The following is a 19,118-nucleotide window of genomic DNA, read 5'->3' on the forward strand; positions in this document are numbered from 1 at the left end:
AGATGATGTGTGCACCAGCCTGAAAGAGGAGCAGGACTTGCTAATAGAGATGGCAGAGGCCACCCCAGGGGGGACAAGGGCAGAGGCAAAGGCCTGGAGGAGGGGTCAGGGCTTGCCCCCTGGTTTGGTGGGGAACAGACTTTGGATAGTTCCAGCCTGAAGGCAAAAAAAGTGACTGGCTTCCTGGGATGAATAGATCTGGGATGGCCTCACCAAGGAAGGGGATCTCCTACTGAGTCCTAAAGAATGATGGGGAAAATTAGAGCATGACCTTCCCACCAGAGGGAATAGCATGTGTAAAATCCTCAGAAATGGAATGTCTGTGCCATTCACAGAGAAAGTATTCTAGGGATGCAATGAGCCAGAATCCCTGCTGGGGGTGCAGACAGTACATATACCAGTAGGTGTTGTATAAAATGAGAAGGAGGGAAAAACAGCATCTGGGATAGTGGGAATGCTGGGGAGGGATTGTTAATTAGATAAGGGTGTCACTTCATAGGTGGTACTTGAATGTGGCAGAGAGAAGGGAGCAAACCTTGGTCCATCTGCAGATAGGGTGACAAAGGCCAGGAGGCAGGTGCATGCACAGGGTGCATGAGGAGCCCACGTGATTGGCTCAGTTGTGACAGGATTCTTCTGGTTTGCTGCCCAGAGTCACTGCTGAGGAAACTGAGGAAGGGACCTGGATGGATAAAGCACAAGACTGTGGCAATCCTATTAGATGCCCTGGCCAGTTCCTGCCACTGTAGCTGAAGAACATGGTGTTTCTCACACTGCTGCCACCATGAGGCTTCTCAGCCTCAACTGGTGCTTATGCGTCATACACCATATAGACTGCTGATGTCACCCTTTCTTGTAAATCAACTGGAAGCTTTCTTCCTTTATTTTTTTAAAGATTTAAATTATTTATTTATGCATATAAGAGCTGGGGTATAGGCCAGAGGTGCAGGGAGTTGAGAGGATTCACCAGAGACAGTAGGGAGCAGAACAGGCAGATCTACTGAAATCTACTGCTGAGGGGAGTAGCAGGGAGGCAGGAGAGGTCTGCTGTGCCTTGTGAGTTAGCTCCCTAGCTGGGATTGAACTTGTGTTCCAGTGGCTCCCTTAGTTTCACAGTGCTGAGACTTAACCCCTTGTGCCACTAGGGAAGGCCCTTCTTCCTTTTTTTGAATCTAAACTTGTCTCAGACATGTCCTACTTGCCTGTTAAATAACAGTGTTAAGTATTTTTAATTCACTTAAGTAGGCATTTATATATAAACCTACATATACTTGTTCAAATGTTTAGCTCCCTAGAATGACCCTCTGGTGGTTTTTACCCATATTTAGCTTTTCTTGTTAGCTAGTGACTCATGCTAGTCTTTCTGTGCCTTGATTTCATCATTTGTCAAGGATAATAATACAGTCCCTCAAAGGGTAGTTATAAGGATTCGATGAGTTAATATGTAAGAACAGGACTTATAAAATAGCAGTGGAAACTGTTGTTGTTTTTATCATTAGTAAACTCCTAAATGGCAGCTTTTGCAAGGCTTTCATTTGCTTGCTGCATAGATGCTGCACCTCTCTTGTAGGGACCCATCTTTGGGGAAGGACAGGCTTGTGCCCAAGTTCCCTTCCCAGACTATGGCTCATGGCAGGCACAACCAGGCAGGACCCTCTGTCTTCTGATGCCACTGTCTTTTTCCCCTTCTGTACCCTCCAGGCCCCGAGCACTCCTCTGACTCCGAATACACTCTCTCAGAGCCAGACTCCGAAGAGGAAGAAGATGAGGAGGAGGAGGAAGAGGAGACCACAGATGATCCCGAATATGACCCTGGCTACAAGGTGAAGCAGCGCCTGGGGGGGGGCCGGGGAGGCCCTTCCCGTCGGGCCCCCCGTGCAGCCCAGGCCCCGGGCCCCCCAGCCCAGCCCTGCCAGCTCTGTGGCCGCTCACCCCTTGGGGAGGCCCCTCCAGGCACCCCACCTTGCCGGCTCTGCTGCCCTGCTACAGCCCCCCAGGAAGCACCAGCCCCTGAAGGCAGGGCTCTTGGGGAGGAAGAGGAGGAGCCGCCTCGGGCTGGGGAGGGTCGACCAGCTGGGAGGGAGGAAGAGGAGGAGGAGGAGGAGGAAGGCACCTACCAGTGTACTGAGTGTGAGGATTCCTTCGACAACCTTGGGGAGCTGCATGGCCACTTCATGCTGCATGCCCGGGGGGAGGTATAGGAAGAGCCCCTGAGCCAGGGAGCTTGGCTGAAGGAGTGGGGTGGGAGCAAGGGGCTGAGGAAATTGGGGTGTTTCACGGTGGTCTTGGGGGTTGGGATACCTGTGTCGTCTTAGAGTAGATGTGTGAAGGCCAGAATAAAAGCCAAATTCTGTGTGTTGGTCCAGTGTGTGTTTGGGGTGTGTGTGTATCTGTATGTGCGCTTGTGTGTATGAGCTATATACTCCTGGGCATTTATCCCACCAACCCCCTGGGTCCTTGAGAGGATTTGAGTCATTGTTGCCAGTATCATTAACATTTACTAAATGATTCCTGTATTTATTCATAGATCCCATAATGTAAAGATTCAAACAAAGGAGTTTTGTTTCTTGCTCACATAACAGTCCATGTGGGTGTCTCAGGGTGGGGGAAACCCTTCTTCAGAGGTAGGTCAGGGCCCTAGGCCATCACTTCAGCCTCCTGCTGTCCACATGGTTCTGGAGGGCTGGTGGTGCCCGGCAGGAGTGCCTGGGAGCAGCACTCTTATAAGGTCCTCTGACCAGCCAGGACCGGAGTGGCCCGACTGCTTCCACTTAGGTTCCTTTGCCAATAACCTAGTCAGGTGTCCTAGCTCACTGCAAGGCGTCTGGGTGGGCAGCTTAGCCAAGCACCCAGAAGCAGGAAAGGTTTTGTGGAGTACAGCTCATGTTCTCTGCCACTTTGCCTAAGAACTGTCATAAAGAGGACTTTAATTATAATCATAGCTTTGCCTCCTGAGTGCCAAGCGCCAGTCTCAGAGCTTTATATATATTGACTTGGAGAAGTACATCTAGGAACTTACGAAAATAGAACCTTAATTATAATCACAGCTGCCGTTTTCCTAGCACTCAGAGAACGTTGCACTTTATGTGCAATGAGATCATTGGGCCTCACAAGAACTCGGTGAGGTAGGGACTGTGATCCATTAAATCACTTAACAAATACCTTTTGAGGCCCTGCTGTGTGCAAAACATAGGGACTACACCAGGGAATAAAATAAAATCCTTGTCCTCACAGTACATATGGGGTGGGAGGGTGCAGACAGTAAACAAGATGTACCGTCTGCTGGGTGGTGGTAAATGCTGTGGAGAAAAATAAAAGAGAAATGGAAGAGGGGTGTAGTTTTAACTAATGTAGTCCTCTCTTAGAGGGATTAAGCAGAGATCTGAAGTGGGGAGCACGTATCCATCCATGGGAGGAGTGATCCAGGCAGGAGGTGGCAGGAGCCTGCCAAGTGCCAAGTAGGCCAGAGTCGCGGGGCATGGGCAGGAGGTTAGGGCAGGCAATACTATAAGGATGAGGTCAGAGAGGAGCTAACAGAGGACTGTTCATTAGTCTTGAAACCTTGAAACTTGGGCTCTCTCTTTCTCCTAATTCACAGAAGTTTGTTTCTGCAGTTCCTTTGAAAACAGATGCCTAATTATAATGACAGCTACCATTTACCATGCATCACCTATATGCCATGTTCTGTTCTGATGCGCTTTACTTGTGGTAACTCACAGAAGCTTGGCAACTAAGAAGAGCCTTTAAGAATAAACCTGAATTACTGTAATGGCCATCATTAAATTAGTGCTCACAGTGGACCAGGCTAAGCACACTATAAGGACAGTTGCTTGGGGTCGAAATGAGATAGAGACTGTTACTTTTTTGCACATTCATTCAATAGGGATTTGTAGAGCATCTACAAATCTGGAAGCTGAGAATGGAGCAGTAAGTATGATGAACAAAAAAAAAATCCCTGCACTGGTGGAGGTTATAGTATTATGGAGAAAATAGATAGGTGTTTAAAATTTCCATATAATCTCGAGACTGTTGGGAGGTAATGTGTACTGTAGAGGAAAGGGGAGTGGGGGAGCAATTAGATAGGTCAGAAAAAAGTTCACCAAGAAAGGGCAATACCTGAGCAAACACCTGGAGGAGGGGAGCAAGCCCCTGTGACTATGGGAACATTAAGTATAAAGCCCCTGAGGAGGAAGCCTGTTGGAATGTTTGTGGAAGAACACACAGGGGTCACAAGGCAGTTGTCGCAGAAGGCAAGGGAAGACTGCTAAGAGGTCAGAGAGGTGCGAGGACCAGGCTGTGTAGGCCATTAAACTGACAATACTTTTCTCTGCAAGAGAAGGTAGGGCTGATAGCTTGACTATTTCACAACTGCTACCACTGGGCACATAGAGACTGTGTTCCCAGCTAGAGGTCACAACTAGTAAGAAGTAGAACCTATGTTTGAATGTAGACAGCTAATGAAGGGCACTTTCTCTTAGCCACTAAGCCACACACCAGAAATGGCAGATTGGCCATGGCCACCATCTGACTGCAGGAGTGTATTTTGTCTCCAGAGGTGAGATTTTTTTAATCACATTTAAAAGTGGGAAGATTTCAAAGAAAAATGGAGGTTTCTCACTTCCCAGGAAATTGTGAGCTCTGGATTGCTGAAACCACAACCCCATGGGATTTGTACACGTCATATGTATTTAGGGATTCCCACATGTGCTGTTGTCCCCATTCCCTGCAGCCTGGTATCTGGACCAATCCTAACACCCTGCTTGCTTCATTTACGTACCTGCTTGACCCCCAAGGAGATACTTATTTTCTTACATCTTTGTTAGTTTTTGGATAGTACTTGATTTCTCTCCTCAGGTGTTGTTTCTGTGGTTCTACCGATATTTGCATTTTTGATGCCTGTTATAGTAGCCTAAACGAAAGCATTTTTCAAAACCAACTTTTTATCCTAGAATTTCAATCTCAGAAACCTGACATTTCTCCAACTCTTTGAGGTGAGACTTTCATACTTGGCCTAGCAAAATCAGACATTCACAGCAGTCAGATGGCTTTTGTTTCCCAGAGTGACATGTCTGAGCTCTTCTCTGCCCTGAGAGGGCTTTCTAAGCACAAATGGAGAGAGTTGTGCACCCATTGGCAAAATGTTCTAATGATCATGAGAGACACTGGGATCAAGAGACCTGGTTTGTTGCCATTCAGGTCATTCATTTATTCATGCCCAGTCAGGATATGATAACCAAGCCAGGGATTCCAAGAAGATTCAATACAGGGAATTAGCTACACAGGTGTTAGAAGGCTGAAAGCAAAAACTTGGAAAAGTGGTGTCCAGAAATTAATTATATACAAGAAGCTCCCACCTCTCAAAACTGGGATATAAAAAAAGGGAAGTGAGATGACCATGATCCAACAGGAGCTTTGAGGTAGGAGGCAGAGCAGTTAGGAAACTTAAGGCTGGGATAAGAAGTAGTAAGGCTCAGGAATTCAGATGTAGATCTGGGGTTTAACTAATAACACAGCAGTTGTGTTATTGAGGGGGCTGCCGAGTCATGTTGACCCATTTTGAAATTCCATTTGTCATCCAAGTGGCTGTTTTTCATGGAGGAAGTCTGGGGTTTGTAATGAAGATAAAGATTTGGAAGTCATCAGGGGTGCTATTTAAAGTATTAGAAATCTATGACATCTGGAGAGGAGGAAACTAAGTGTTCTAGGGCAGGCTGCTCTCTGTATTGGGAGCATGTATGAGATTAGATAATCAAGTTTCATATTGGGGAACCTTTTTGGGAGTGGTGGGAAACATCTGGGTCAGAAACTTTGGTGCTTTCACCTGAAGTCACAGGAAATAATTTGGCTTTGAGGTTGATATTTTAGGAAAAAATTATGACAGGTGACTCCATAAACCATTTTTCTCATCAGTCACTCCAGCAGAGGTGTAAGGTGTGACCCTTCCCCAAATCTCTCTCTCCCTCCCCACCCCTTTCCCTTGCTAGAGGTAGTATCCTCCTACTTCCACGCTCAGAGTGGGTTTGTGTCTATCAGTTAGACAGGGATTGGCTAACTTATTGTAAAGGGCCAGATGGTAACTATTTTAGGCTTTGGACCATACTAAAGTCCACTGTTCTACATGAAAGCAGTCATAGACTGCTGTACGTAGACTGTACGTAAGTGAATGAGCATCACTGTTCTAGTAAAACTTTATTTGCAAAACCAGGTGGGGGTGCATAGTTTTCAGGCCCCCACTTTAGTTGCAAATTCTTTGATAGACCCAAAGTAAATGCTTAAGTAAGATAGAGGTTTACTTTTCTCTTATAAAACAGTGTGGAAGTGGATATATCCTAGGGCTGATATGGAGGCTTCCACTCTCTGATGTTGACCAGAGACCCAGGCTGCTTCTGTATTATTGCTTCATCCCATGTGTTGCTCTCATGGTCCAACTCACGGACATGGTTGGAACGTTCACATTCCAGGCAGGAAGACAAGAAAAGCATGTCCCTTTCTGAAGCTTGAGGACTCTACGCAGGAATTCAGCCAGTACTTAGTCACATGGCCATATCTAAATGCAAGGGAATCTGAGAAATGTAGTTTCTGTAGCAACTATGAGCTTAGCTAAAAATGAGGCATTAGCTATCACTCTCTGCCACATCCATCTCACCTATGGGCTTTAAAAATAGCCTTCAGTCTAAAAAAAAAAAAAAAGCCTTCAGTCTAACTAGCCTCTGATTATTGTATGTAGGGCATCAACCATTATCTCTAGGGAAAGGGCAGGTAGTCAAGGGAGGAAAGATGGCCTGGTGGGACTAGTTTCCAGTCTGATGGAAATACCCAATGCTCAGCCTTAGCTTGCTGTAGCTTCTGCTTTGCTACTATAGATAATAGAAACCCAGGGTTGTGCCTTTCAGGAGAGTGAAAACAGGATCTTCCTGGGAAGTCTCCAATGTAGGCCAAGTGCAACAGGAAACAGAAGGTATCTCTGTTTGATTCCAAGCCAGTTTCTCCACAGGGCCAGGCCAGCTCTGCCCAGAGCTTCCTTGCTCCCTGTGCCCTTCGTATGTTCCGTGGGGACGCATGCTCGAAAACAGAGATCCCTGTATATTTTAATATAGACCTACTGGGGTTCTATGTGTTAATATATCAACTTTATTTTTTTTAATTATGATAAAATATATTAAAAATGCAAGGAAATTTACCAGAACATTAACAATGGTTATTTCAGCATGGGTAATTTTTTTTTTTTTGGAGCACAGCAGGCATTGTTGTTTATCTTTTACTTACACCTTTTCTGTTTTTAGATACTATTTCTGTTAGTTTATTCATGCCCTCTCACCTACATATATATAAAAAAAAATAGTCCATGACCAGACTAGTACACAAAATTATTTAAATTAGCAATAAATTTTCTGAAGGGCCCAATGTCCTGGCCCCTCCTTGAGTAGGAAAGGCTGGTGGTGTTGGGGATTAGGGGGACAGGGACAGAAACTGCAACTCCCAGTGGATCAGAGTACAACTCCCAACTTTGCTGCCCCAAAGGCACAAGTTGTTTCACATCTGGGACCCATAGTTGGCATTACAGACCAACAACACCTTGCTTTCCCTGCTCCCTCAGGCACAGAGCCAGGACAATTTGCTTCCGTAGCCCATGGCATCCATCTGGGAAGAATTAAAGGTGATTACACAATCTGTAGCTAGTTGTAATTTCGACTATTTAATTGGGAATGAGGGAGATACAAAGAACAATTTTCCCTCTCTTTTTCACTCATTTTTTGAAAACAAAAGATCTCACTATTGTCAAAGTTTCCCTGAAGGCCTCTGTGTCCTCCAAAAACTGAAGCACAAAAAAGCATTATCAGGAGCCCTTTGCTTTTCCATGGAGAGAAGCAAATCTCAAGGTTTCCATCCCATATCACAGGAGGACCCCACCAGCCAGTCTCCATTGTCCCAGGCAAGACTTAAGCCCCACTCAGAGCTCCCCCCGGGCATGCCGGATGTAGTGTTGATGCAGCCCCGCTTCCTGGGCAAAGTCCTGGCCACACTCAGTGCAAGCAAAGGGGCCAGGTGGGGTGCAAGCCTGGTGTGCCTGGCGGTGCCGCCTCAGGGAAGCAGCCTGCCCAAAGCTCTTACCACAGTCAGGACAGGGAAAGGTGGGCTGGGCAGAGGTAGGTGTGGCTGGCAGGGAGGGCCTGGTAAGTGGACCATGGCTGCGCTGGTGGGCGATCAGGGCCTTGGAGCAGGGGAAGGATCTGGCGCAGGTGAAACAGATGAAGAGGGCCCCCTGCAGTTTCTGAGCCACGAAGTCCGCTGGGTGTTCCCGCTTCAGGTGACGCTCCTGGAACTTGGAATCAGCGAAGGTGATGAGGCAGCGAGTGCACTGCAGGGCCCCCAGGTGGCCTGAGGGATGTGGGGAGAGGTCGGGGGAGGCCCTAGGAGTCTCCAGGACCTCTCCTAAGCTCCAGAATCATGTCAACAACTAATAGTGCTTAGTATGTGCATAGCTCAGTAGTGCTGAACAGTACAGGCAAGCTATTACTGGAGCCATTTTATAAACGAGCAGTTGGAGGTTCAAGAGGTTAGACAACTTGCCCACAATAACAAGGCCAGGAAATGACACATGGGGATCAGAATTGGAACCCAGGGTCTGCAGAGTTTATAAATAAAGCACAGCCTTTGGAGCCCGACTGCCTATAATCCTGCTGTTATATGTCAAAGTGGCTACTTTTACCAATAGCAAGCTTTCCCCTTTTGTAGAACAGGGAAACAGACCCAAAGGAAGGACAAGTTTCCTTAGTTGGCACATGAAATAGCAACTGACAGTATCTACTTCACAGAGTTGTTGGAATTAACTTGTATAAAGTGCTTTAGAACAGTGTTATAAAATGGCTTGCAATTGCTATCCAGAAAAAGGAAAGCCCCTGACATCTGGGAGCAGGCCTGGTACTCAGCGATATTGAGCATCAAGTTTATTGAGTACTGTCACAGAAGGCCACACTATTACGAGTAAATCAAGACAAGACCACACCATAGTAATATCTGAACGCGGACAAGATGTGGGCATTGTCCAAGCCACAAAAGTGACCGAACAACCCCCTGACTGGCAGCTGCTATTGCTTCATCTTTTCCACCCCTGATTTTAACCTCGTTCCTTCTTCCTAGATGTATTAAGATGGCCAACCACACAGTTGCTTCTGCTTCCTGGCAGCATCCAATCTAGAGCAAAGCCCCTCTTCCTTGAAACCTTCCCCACATTACAAGCCCAAAACCTTTCATAAGCCCTGACCCTCTCATTGACATTCCCCTGGTTCCCCCATGTTATCTGTGCTTCCCTAGGGCAATGAGTAATAAATCCAACTTGTTAACTACAGGTGTGCTCCTGCTGATCTTTGGCTGCAGGCGTGGGTGCTGTGGCCCTTACTGTTAAGCGACAATCTCTCTGCCTCCGTTCCCCCATCTGAAGGTGAAAGAACCAATTCCACAGAATCTGTTACGACTGAATTAAATAATGAATGTTAGACTCTTATAAAACACCTCCAACACATAATAAACATTCCATAAAGGCTGTTGTATGTCAAAGTGCTACCTTCAAAAACGGCAAGCGTTCCCCTTTTGAAGAACAGGGAAACAGATCCAAGTAACTCAAGCCTGAGGCAGAGTTGGGACCAGAACCCCTGGACTGCTATAGATGTCTGCCCTTTCCCACCCCAGTCCTCTGGATGCCACTCTTTGAACTGCATACCATTCCTGCTTATGTGGACAGAGCTGAGTGGGTATATCCAAGTCTAGTGAAAGTTATGGCTGGGGAATGGCTGTTCATGGGAGGGCAGCGCAGACATGGGAGGGCAGTGCAGAGGCCATTACAGCCCCTTCCCAACAAGCAAGTCCCTGTAACATTTTGGATGTTGGAATGCTAGAGAAATCCTTTTAGCATCAACTTCTGCACCCCACCCTCCACTGGCCAGCAGTACTCACAGATGTTGCCTCCTGGACTGCGGGGATTCCTCTCCTTGGATGAATCCTGCTGTTCCCTGGTCTCTTCCCGGTGTGCACCTTCCATGGTGACTGGGACTCTAATCGAGAGAGGAGCACGCAAAATAGAATAATAAATGAAGTCATCTGTTGCCAGCCTTAGTGGAGCCTCTGGTCCTGTGACCTGTGATAGAGAGGCTTTCCTGCCAGACCTCACACCTTTGGTGCCCCCCTCAAGAGATACCATCTTGAATTCTAATACTAGAGAAGGTTCGACACCCCCCCCCCGCCGAACTTCCTAGGGTTGTGACTCCTCTTGGAGCCTTCTCACCTGTATGACACCTATGATCTAAGTCAAACTTGCTGAACTGAGCGCTGGGCCCTTGATCTTTGGCACCATCATCCCCTTTTCTCACATGTCTTGTGGCAGGTAGTGGTACCCAGATTTTTTAGCCAGCCTCTTCCAGGGAGCGAGCCTTCTCTAACTCTTCCACCCAGAGTCCCAGCCTCCCACGCACGCCTTCAGTCGCTGTGTCCCGTTGCCCTAAGCACTGCCCTCGAGTCCCTGCTCCCGGGGCAGCCAGCGCAGGCCTTTTTTTTTTTTTCTACCGACAGCAGAGCGCTGGCTGCCTTTCGTCGCGCGGGCCAGTCGCCGGTCACAGCGCCGCCACCTGGAGGGAAGCGGGTTAAGCGCACTGAATCTCTGGGTCCCAGTGGTTTCCACACCCTTTTGCCTGACGAGCCTCTCGGGGCCGAGAACCCGGATTGCTATCCGGCAGTGATTTAGTCGTGCCCTCCCGGTCCTCAAAATAACGAGAGGGTCCTTCTCTAAATCAGGTCGCGTTATGATGACGTCAAAGCCACCTGTGCCGGAGTCCTCAGCGCTGTAGGTAGTTGCCCCTAGTGCGCAGGCGCCTGGGCTCCCTATTGTTCTAGCTGGACAGCAGCGGAGGTACTAGAGCGAGCGTTCCACGCCGTACTGCGCAGGCGCTGCGAAGGGCTGTGTGCCACTAGATCTTGCATCTAAGACACACCCACTCCTAAGAGCACTGACGTCAGATTAGAGCCCCCGGAACGTGCCAAGAAGACCCCAGATCCCAGCTCTCTAGCCTCATCGGCCTCCATCCGTCCGACCCCAAGGGCGGGGCTTCTTTAGCGGGCGAGTCAGCAGCCACCAACCGCTCTGCGGTGCATCTGCTGTTTTGCTCGGTGGGTGATTTCGAAGGGAAGGAGAGAGGATAAAAACCTCTGTGCCCCTAAGGGAGGAAGGGACTCGATCCCGGATTTCTGTTTTTGAAGACGAGAAAGGACTTCGGGGTCCCTGAGGAATAGGACCCGGGCGCCAGATTTTCTACGTCCTGGGGAGTGACATCCGAGACTGGAAGAAGGGGACCAGGTGGAGGACTGTAGTCTGATACCAGGGAGAGGCGGCTCGGAAAGAAAAAGACTTGGTGCTCTCTGACAAAGGTCTTTCTGACCCCCTTTTTTTGCAGCTATGCCTACGCCACGAGGTGATGTGACTGCCTTATTTTTGGGGCCCCCGGGCTCAGGAAAGTCCGCATTGATCTCAGCGCTGTGCAACAATGATGTGGAGACAGTTGAGATCCCCGAAGGACGGCCGGACTCCGGGCTTCCTAGCCTGCGAGCTGCGGGGCCAGGTCTCTTCTTGGGAGAGCTGAGTTGCCCACCAGCAGCGCCGGGGCCGTGGGCAGCCGAGGCCAACGTGCTGGTACTGGTGCTGCCAGACCCCGAGGGTAACGCAGAGCCCCTAGCCCCGGCGCTAGGGGAGGCAGCGCGGTCAGCCCTGGCTCGGGGGACCCCACTGTTAGCTGTGCGGAATCTCCGTCCTGGGGATTCACAGAATGAAGCCCAGGCCCGGGACCAGACAACGGCCCTTCTGGAGAGCGCGGGGCTGGGAGCCGCGGCTCTATTCGTGTTGCAGGCGGACTGTAGCAGCAGCAGTGCCGGCTGTGAGGAGCTGGAGCGCCTGCGGGCTGCGCTGCGGAGCCGGGCGGAGCCGCTGCAGAGGTGAGTGTTTTTGATGAGCTGGGGAGGCCTGGTCCTTTAGACTAGATGCTCTTGGGGTACACAGACTCCGCCCCTAAGGAATTGGAGGCAAACCTTAACAATGTATCTGCGGGAGACCGGGCTCCCTTATCCAGGTTACTCCCCCACCATTTTGTTTTCTTTTGTTATTTTAGGGAATGTAATTGGCTTTATTAAACAAGTCATAGACAGCATCTCATCTAGCAAGTAGAAGGGCTCTTCAACGATTCTACCAAATGGAAGGTTTTCATGGTATAAAAAAGGCAGGACCAAGTTTATTAGCCAAAAAAAAAAAAATTGTTTTATTTTGATCAAGCAGCCTTCCCTTAGGGGAAGGGAGGGGCGATCTTGACCTACAAATTATCTTCCCACTGCAGTTCTGGAAACTCCAGATTGATTGGTTTAAAGTTCTGCTTTTGGGAGAGGCTGAACTACAATTACGTTAGATCTTAAGTCTTGGTGGGCCTCAACACAAAAGACCCCATTTTAGGCCTGTTGTTTCTTTCATTAAAAAAAAAGGGGGGGGCGCTTCCCTGGTGGCTCAGCTGGTTAAAGCACAGCACTAAGAAGCTAAAGCCACTTCAGCATGAGTTGGATCTGCACCCCAGAGGTGATCCACATGGCATGGCAGACCTCTCCTGACCTACCTGCTGCACCCCTCAGCAGTGTATTTTGTCAGTCGGCCTGTTCTGCTCCCTGCTCTGTCTCTGGTGAATTCTCTCACCACTCCTGCACCTCTGGCCTGTACCCCAGTTCTGTATGCATAAATAAAATCTTTTTTTTTTTTTTTAAATCACGCACACACAAAAAGTCCCCTCCTTTTGACTAGACCTATTATCTGAGAGATGTTTAAAATTTATGACATTAGTTCCACTGCCAGTTGCTTCTGAAATTCTCAGAAGTTTGAAGTCAGGGAGACTCCACCCTAACCCAACACTCTTATGTTTAACCTTTTCTGTCATTTCAGCCCCACTTCCAGCTAGGGTCAGCTGGAGGTCCCACCCCATCCTCATGATCCTGCCTCTTGTGAGTGCTCTTGAGTTTTAAAGTCCATCTGCCTAGCTAGAACTCCAGGAGAAGCTGCGACCTACCCAAATACACTCCCCAGGCAAAAAGTTTGAAGAGCTCACTGGCTGTGCAAGCTGGTAATCTCTGTACAGCCACACCCTCATTGAGCTTTGTTTTTTTTCTGAATATCCTCCCCCAAACCTTTATCATCCCCTCTTTTCACTCGGTGAGTGGGTTTTGTGAGTTTTGCCCTGCCTAGCATTGCCTTTTCTTAACCCTGCAAGTCCCTCCAAAAAGCTGTCCCTCCACAAAGGATTCTACCAAATGGAAGGTTTTCATGGTATAAAAAAGGCAGGACCAAGTTTATTAGCAAAAAAAAAAATTTATTTTGGTCAAGCAGCCTTCTCTTAGGAAAGACTGTTTCCCTTCCCCAAAGACTGTTCCTGGGAAGACTTAGCCAGGTTCTCATTTTAGGCTCTGTTGGAAACCTGTCCTATCCCAGGTTAAGCCCCTCCCTCTTCATAGCTCTGCTAGGCATCAATCTCACTCATCCCTGTCTTGCTCCTGCCTTACTGGGGATTATTCAGAACACTTTACCTGGGTCATCATAACCTGGACCTCTCTCGCTTGCTGATTCACCATTTTAGAGCTTCTGCTTTTGACCCCTTTTCCTTTCCCTACAGACTCCTGCCACCAGCCCAGGATGGCTTTGAGGTGCTGGGTGCTGCAGAGCTGGAGGCTGTTCGTGAGGCCTTTGAGACCGGTGGCCTGGAGGCAGCGCTGTCTTGGGTTCGTGCTGGCCTGGAGCGACTGGGCAGCGCACGGCTGGACCTGGCAGTGGCCGGCACAAGGGATGTCTCTCTTGTGCTGAACCTGCTACTTGGGTTGGATCCCGGTGACCCAGGAGCTGTGCCTATTTCGTTACCTGCAGGACCCACACCCTACCCAGCACCAGAGCGCCCTAATGTAGTGTTCTGGACTGTGCCTCTGGGCTCTGCCGACACTGCTGCAGTGTCCCACTCAACCCACTTTGACGCCCTCATCCTCGTCACCCCGGGTCCCCCCACTGAGAAGGATTGGGCCCAAGTCCGGACTCTAGTGCCTCCAGATGCGCCACTGGTCTGTGTGCGTACAGATGGTGAGGGTGAAGACCCAGAGTCTCTGGATGAAGAGGAAAAGGCTGAGAAGTCTGGCCTTGAGAGCTTGGGGGGTGCCAGCAGAGAGGGCATGGAAAGTGCTGGCAGTGAGAAAAGAGAGAAACATGGCACTGGGTCACAGGAAGTAGGTAGTGGGGAAGATTCAGAGAAAGCAGGCGCAGAGAGGTTGCCACAAGTTGGCATCAGTGTGAAGAAATCAAGCAGTGGGGACTCAGTGCATACGGCTGCACTGAGCCCTGAGGATGAGACTTGGGAGGTGCTGGAAGAGGCACTGCCCCCGGTGTTTCCTTTGCACCGGGGTGGACTCCCTGGCCTCTGCCAGTGGCTGCAGCGTCTGCTCCCCCCAGCACAAGCTGGGGCGCTTCTCTTGGCACTGCCGCCTGCTTCTCCCCAAGCTGCCCGAAAGAAGGCTGCAGCACTGCGTGCAGGGGCTTGGCGGCCAGCCCTGTTAGCTAGTCTGGCGGCGGCGGCCGCACCGGTCCCGGGCCTCGGCTGGGCATGTGATGTGGCCCTTCTTCGGGGTCAGCTGGCAGAGTGGCGGCGGGCACTGGGACTTGAGCCTGCAGCTTTAGCTCGACGGGAGCGTGCACTGGGTCTGGCTCCTGGGGAACTAGCAAAGCGCACGTGTTTCCCTGGCCCAGTGACACGCTCAGAAGTGGAGGCAAGGCTGGGGGCCTGGGCTGGAGAGGGCACTGCAGGGGGTGCAGCACTAGGGGCACTCTCCTTCCTGTGGCCTGCGGGTGGTGCAGCAGCCACTGGTGGCCTGGGTTACCGCGCTGCACATGGTGTCCTGCTGCAGGCCCTCGACGAGATGCTGGCTGACGCTGAGGCTGTGCTGGCGCCCCATGTGCCTGCCCAGTGAGCACGGGGATGAGGGCTGGGCCCACCGGGGTGCCCAGCATCCTGGCTGCTTAGCTCTGCCAGGGCCTGAGGACTCAAATACCCGGTTAGAGGGAGTGGGTTTGGGGGTCCAGACTCCAGTGTGGAATGTTTGGGTCTCAGATAATAGAGCAGTAGGCCGCCACTCAAAATCTTGTGTGCTGAATTTGGTGAGGGCACAGACTGGGATGGCTTTGTGATGTCTAGTTACCTGGCTCCCAGAATCTCCAGGACCAGGCTCCTGATCTTCCTGGGGACCAGAAGGCATAATATCCATATTCTAAAGGGAGTAGAGAGGCCGGATGCCTAGAAGGGGGTAGAATGGAGTTGTTGGGGAGGGGTGGAAGTCCTGCCTCAGGATGGGGACTAGAGGACTGAGTGCTGCTAGGAGTTAGAGCCCTTGGACTTCTGAGTCACAGTGGAACATAGGGGTTAGGTTTCCTGGGGGGCATAGGCCTACACTGTGGCCTTCCAGTTTCTCAAGAGGCTGTGGGCTTTGAATCTTCAGAGGGAAGAAGGTGACTGGGTTCTCAGACCTGGTTCCAAGAGGGCTGTGGTGCTTCATTCATAATCACTGGGTGACGGAAGGTCTGCATGTGGAGGGACTGGGGCTGGGGGGCGCTGAAGATGTTAGTCTCTTGTGGAGGAGAGGACTGCCTAGCATTTGTTCCCCAGGGGCCTGGTGAGGTAGATTCCTCTCCCAACTGTTGTGGAGAGGATGATCCCACAATAACAGTGGGCTCTGGGGGTAGCTAGAGACCAGAAATCAGGCCTTCTGGTGTGGAAGAGCAGAAACTTCTACCTCAGAGGTATCTTTCACAAATCCCTAAGGATTTTGGATCCTGGCAACTGCCCTCTCTCTCTGTGAATTTGACTAGGGAGGGATGTGACCGTCCCCATTTTACAGGTGCTGGGCAATTCAGGAGCTCCCTGGGGAGTCTGTTCCTTTGTCCCTCTCCTTCGAGAGTATCTATCTTTTTTTGGTCTTGGTTTCTTCTGTCATTAAACCTTAGTCTTCTCTGGCCTTGGAATTTTGCTCACCTGCCTTTTTGGAAAAGTAGCTTTTCTGCTGCACTGACCCAAGCATTTCTGTGTGGGCTCCCTCAGGTTTCCCAAGTGGCTCTGCCTTCTGGTGTGCATATAGAATGCTACGGTGAGCCCCCAGGCCCACTAGACAGCTGGGTAGGTGTCCCAGACTCTGGGAATGTGCAGAGTGAGGCAAAGGCAGAAACCACGGTGCCTAGAATGTTCTAGACTGCCATCTACATGTAGAGAAGCCGTAGGCCACATGATTCTTCTTTGTCAAAAATAGGAAGGATGGAACCTGAGTCATATTTTGGGGGAGCAAAGCCCAAAGAGGGCAGGATCTGGACCCAGCAGCACAGAGCAACGCCCTATGTGAGTTGACCCCTGCCTATTCTCCTCTGCCCCCATTAAAGCCCCCAGTCAGCCTGATAGATCTTCCTTTGATGCTTAACTGGACTGCTTTGGGTCCTGCCTCAGGACCTTTGCACTTGATGCTTAGTTTTCTGCCTAGAATACTCTGCCCCTAGATTTTCGCATGATTGGCTTCTTGTCAGTCAGGTTTTGGCTCACATACCTCTTAAAGAGACCTTCCTTGCCCATTCTAACATAAGCAGCTTGCATACCCTCAGTATCCATCTGGGCAGATTGATTTTCCTTGTAGCAACTCTTGTTGTCAAAAGTTATTTATATGTATTTATTTATTAATCTGTTTTAGCTGCTATTATCTCCTTGCCTGTCTTGTTCTCTGCTGTATCCCCAGCACCTGGACAGTGCTGACACACAGTAGATGCTTAGTAGATATTTATTATTTTAATTTCTCAGTCAGTGGCAGAATTCAGGCTGGATTTTAGATGGCCTTCCTCTTGCCACAACAGGGAAAAGGATTGAGGTGGGGAGAAACCAGCATTGAATGGAAGAGAAAGCCCCTGTCTGAGGTCAGGGGGCCAGAGGAACAGACACCCTCTGTCATTTGTCCCCATGTGTGACTCAGACCAGTGCCTTATTTTCCCACCCATGGAATGAAAGGACTGAATGAGAACCATAAATATTACTTCCTACCCCCCAACTCCTGTTTCCTTTGCTAACAGAAGACAAAGGTAACCCGACCTGAGGGATAAATCCTGAGAAGATGGTTCCTCCATCCAACTTGAACTGATAACATTTGTCCCATCACAGTTGAAGACAGCCAAGATGGGAAGAGCACTGAATTGCAGGGCAAAGCTACAAAGACCAGAATCATAGTAGCACTATGTCTGGCAGAAATAGTATGTCAGTCACTTGTCGTTTTAATTTTTCTAGCAACCACATTGAAAAAGCAAAAGGAAACGTGAAACTAATGTGTCTTAACCAAGTGTATTCAACAGATCATCTCAACCTATGATAAGTATAATATAACTATTCATGAGCTATTTTATATTCTCTTATCCTAAGCCTTTGAAATCTGGTGTGTGGCTTGGACTTAGCACATCTCAATCCAGACACTAAGTTTACGTCAGAAAGACTTCGATTTAGATCTCATAAAATTCATGTTTGAAGATGTAAATTCATCATCCAGTTGTCCCAGTTATAGTAAATAGTCATTTAGTAACTGAGACAAGTATCCATTTTTATATTAACTAGAAGTATGTGAAATTTTAAACTCGTTTTCCCAGTCGAGTGCACCACATTTCAAGTGTAGTGAGTGGCTACAACATTGCACAGCCCAGATCTAGAACATTTCCTTTACCACAAGAAATTCTATCAGCATAGTCCTAGTGTCGGATGTCCTACTGACTTTGGTGGAGACTTCAGGCAAGCCATTTATACAGCACCTCCCTCTTCGGGGTACTGAGTCTGAGCATGTGTATGTACCTAATTCATTCTGTGTCCCACACACACATGGTCTGGGTAGCCAGATGCATTGGGGGCTCACATGTTCATCTAGTTTCCCTTGCCCATACACCTCTACCTGGGTGCCCACACACAGTGTGGGAAGCACCAAGATGACTCCAGTCTGGGTATACTGTCTCACCCCCACGTCCTTGTTTGTAAAGTGACCTCTTTTTCTACTACTTAGACACTGTCTCTGACTTGGCCCTGTCTGACAACCTCTGCTCTGTCCCAAACTTCCTTTGCCTTCACCCAACAGGAGAAGCAAATTTGTTTGTGTCTTGGTGCTGCTTGTGGTTATATAGTTGTATGTGGCACCTGAGTGCCGTGACTGCTCTGGTGGGGTAGCTGCCTACTTTCTCAATGAGATTGAATTCTAGGCTTTGTAGAGGTATAAGGTTGCTAGTGAGGCATCTTCTGGGATCGTCCACGCAGAAAAGACAACCCCTTGTAGATGGCTCACTGGCTGCTCTCGGTTATCTGCATGGCACCTCAGGCTAGAAGTCCCTCAGGCAAGAATTGGAGGGAATGTATATTTTGTCTTGGTATTGCCATCTCTGGAAGCAGAACAGGTACAAAACTTTAAGTGGATGACACAACTGCAGCACCTTAGTTGAATTCTGTACACTTCTGGATAATGAGGGAGAGACTTGTGTCCATTGGAAAGGGCAACCATGAAGAACAAATCAAGGGTGTGGTGTGCCTGTGGTGCTTTTGGAGAAATGAATAAAAATTAATAGAAAACCTATTGTGTGTTCTTTGGGGGTAAGAGGAAAAGAAAGATGCCTGGGGTTTTGAGTGGAGCTGGAATCCTGGGCTCCTGCATCTGAAGAAGGGGGCCAAAAGTGGAGACTCCTGGGCCCTGGGAGAGGAGGGAGAGTGGAGACCGAACGGGACAGAATGCCTTGGGCTGGGTCAAGAGACCATCTGTGAGTATTATCACCTGGGGATTAGGGGTGACAGATAGACTAGTGACTGTTCAGACCTTGGAGAATGATGATGCTAAAGCATCTTGGGTCTGGACCCATCTTGACCCATTAGTACCTCTGGTGTGTTCAGCTCTGTAGCCAGGTATTGTCCTTTGACTAGACTTGTCATGTGATTAGCTTAGCCAGTGGGACAACAAACTACATAATGTAAGCAGAGATGGGAAAAAAGCTGTACTGGAACTTCTTCTGATCC

General features: G+C 49.2%; 3 protein-coding genes across 7 annotated transcripts in view; 2 read left to right on the forward strand and 1 right to left on the reverse strand.

The window, feature by feature from the left end:
* Positions 1-2,354, forward strand: part of ZNF428 (zinc finger protein 428) — an 8,558-nt gene extending 6,204 nt beyond the window's left edge. For all 3 annotated transcript variants that reach the window (XM_004694169.2, XM_012733680.1, XM_012733679.1), the window contains exon 3: positions 1,702-2,354. In XM_004694169.2, the coding sequence (XP_004694226.1) occupies positions 1,702-2,201 (500 nt within the window). In that variant the 3' untranslated portion in view covers positions 2,202-2,354. The remainder of the gene's footprint in view (positions 1-1,701) is intronic.
* A 4,815-nt stretch (positions 2,355-7,169) lies between these two features.
* Positions 7,170-10,825, reverse strand: ZNF576 (zinc finger protein 576). Of its 3 annotated transcripts, none has more exons than XM_012733681.1 (3): positions 10,678-10,825; positions 9,955-10,052; positions 7,170-8,379 (listed from the first exon to the last, which is right to left on the reverse strand). In XM_012733681.1, the coding sequence occupies exons 2-3, from the start codon at positions 10,037-10,039 to the stop codon at positions 7,952-7,954; spliced, it is 513 nt and encodes a 170-aa protein (XP_012589135.1). In that variant the 5' UTR covers positions 10,040-10,052; positions 10,678-10,825; the 3' UTR covers positions 7,170-7,951. The 3 variants fall into 3 exon arrangements, with proteins under 3 accessions (XP_012589135.1, XP_012589136.1, XP_004694227.1); XM_012733682.1 differs by lacking the exon at positions 10,678-10,825 and adding an exon at positions 10,561-10,669; XM_004694170.2 differs by lacking the exon at positions 10,678-10,825 and adding an exon at positions 10,283-10,550.
* A 30-nt stretch (positions 10,826-10,855) lies between these two features.
* Positions 10,856-18,674, forward strand: IRGQ (immunity-related GTPase family, Q). The gene is made up of 3 exons (XM_004694171.2): positions 10,856-11,160; positions 11,445-11,979; positions 13,689-18,674. Exons 2-3 carry the CDS (start codon positions 11,447-11,449, stop codon positions 15,022-15,024), a joined length of 1,869 nt encoding a protein of 622 aa, XP_004694228.1. The 5' UTR covers positions 10,856-11,160; positions 11,445-11,446; the 3' UTR covers positions 15,025-18,674.
* Positions 18,675-19,118: the final 444 nt, after the last annotated feature.

Source organism: Condylura cristata, unplaced genomic scaffold (assembly GCF_000260355.1).
Source record: "Condylura cristata isolate star-nosed mole 26May11 unplaced genomic scaffold, ConCri1.0 scaffold00041, whole genome shotgun sequence".
NCBI lineage: Eukaryota > Metazoa > Chordata > Mammalia > Eulipotyphla > Talpidae > Condylura > Condylura cristata.

Coding starts and splice junctions, on each gene's coding strand:
- ZNF576 (XM_012733681.1), bottom strand. CDS start 10,039: ATGGAAGGTGCACACCGGGAAGAGACCAGGGAACAGCAGGATTCATCC. Junction 8,380..9,954: donor CAGTCCAGGAGGCAACATCT/GTGAGTACTGCT, acceptor CACATCCCTCAG/GCCACCTGGGGGCCCTGCAG.
- IRGQ (XM_004694171.2), top strand. CDS start 11,447: ATGCCTACGCCACGAGGTGATGTGACTGCCTTATTTTTGGGGCCCCCG. Junction 11,980..13,688: donor CGGGCGGAGCCGCTGCAGAG/GTGAGTGTTTTT, acceptor CTTTCCCTACAG/ACTCCTGCCACCAGCCCAGG.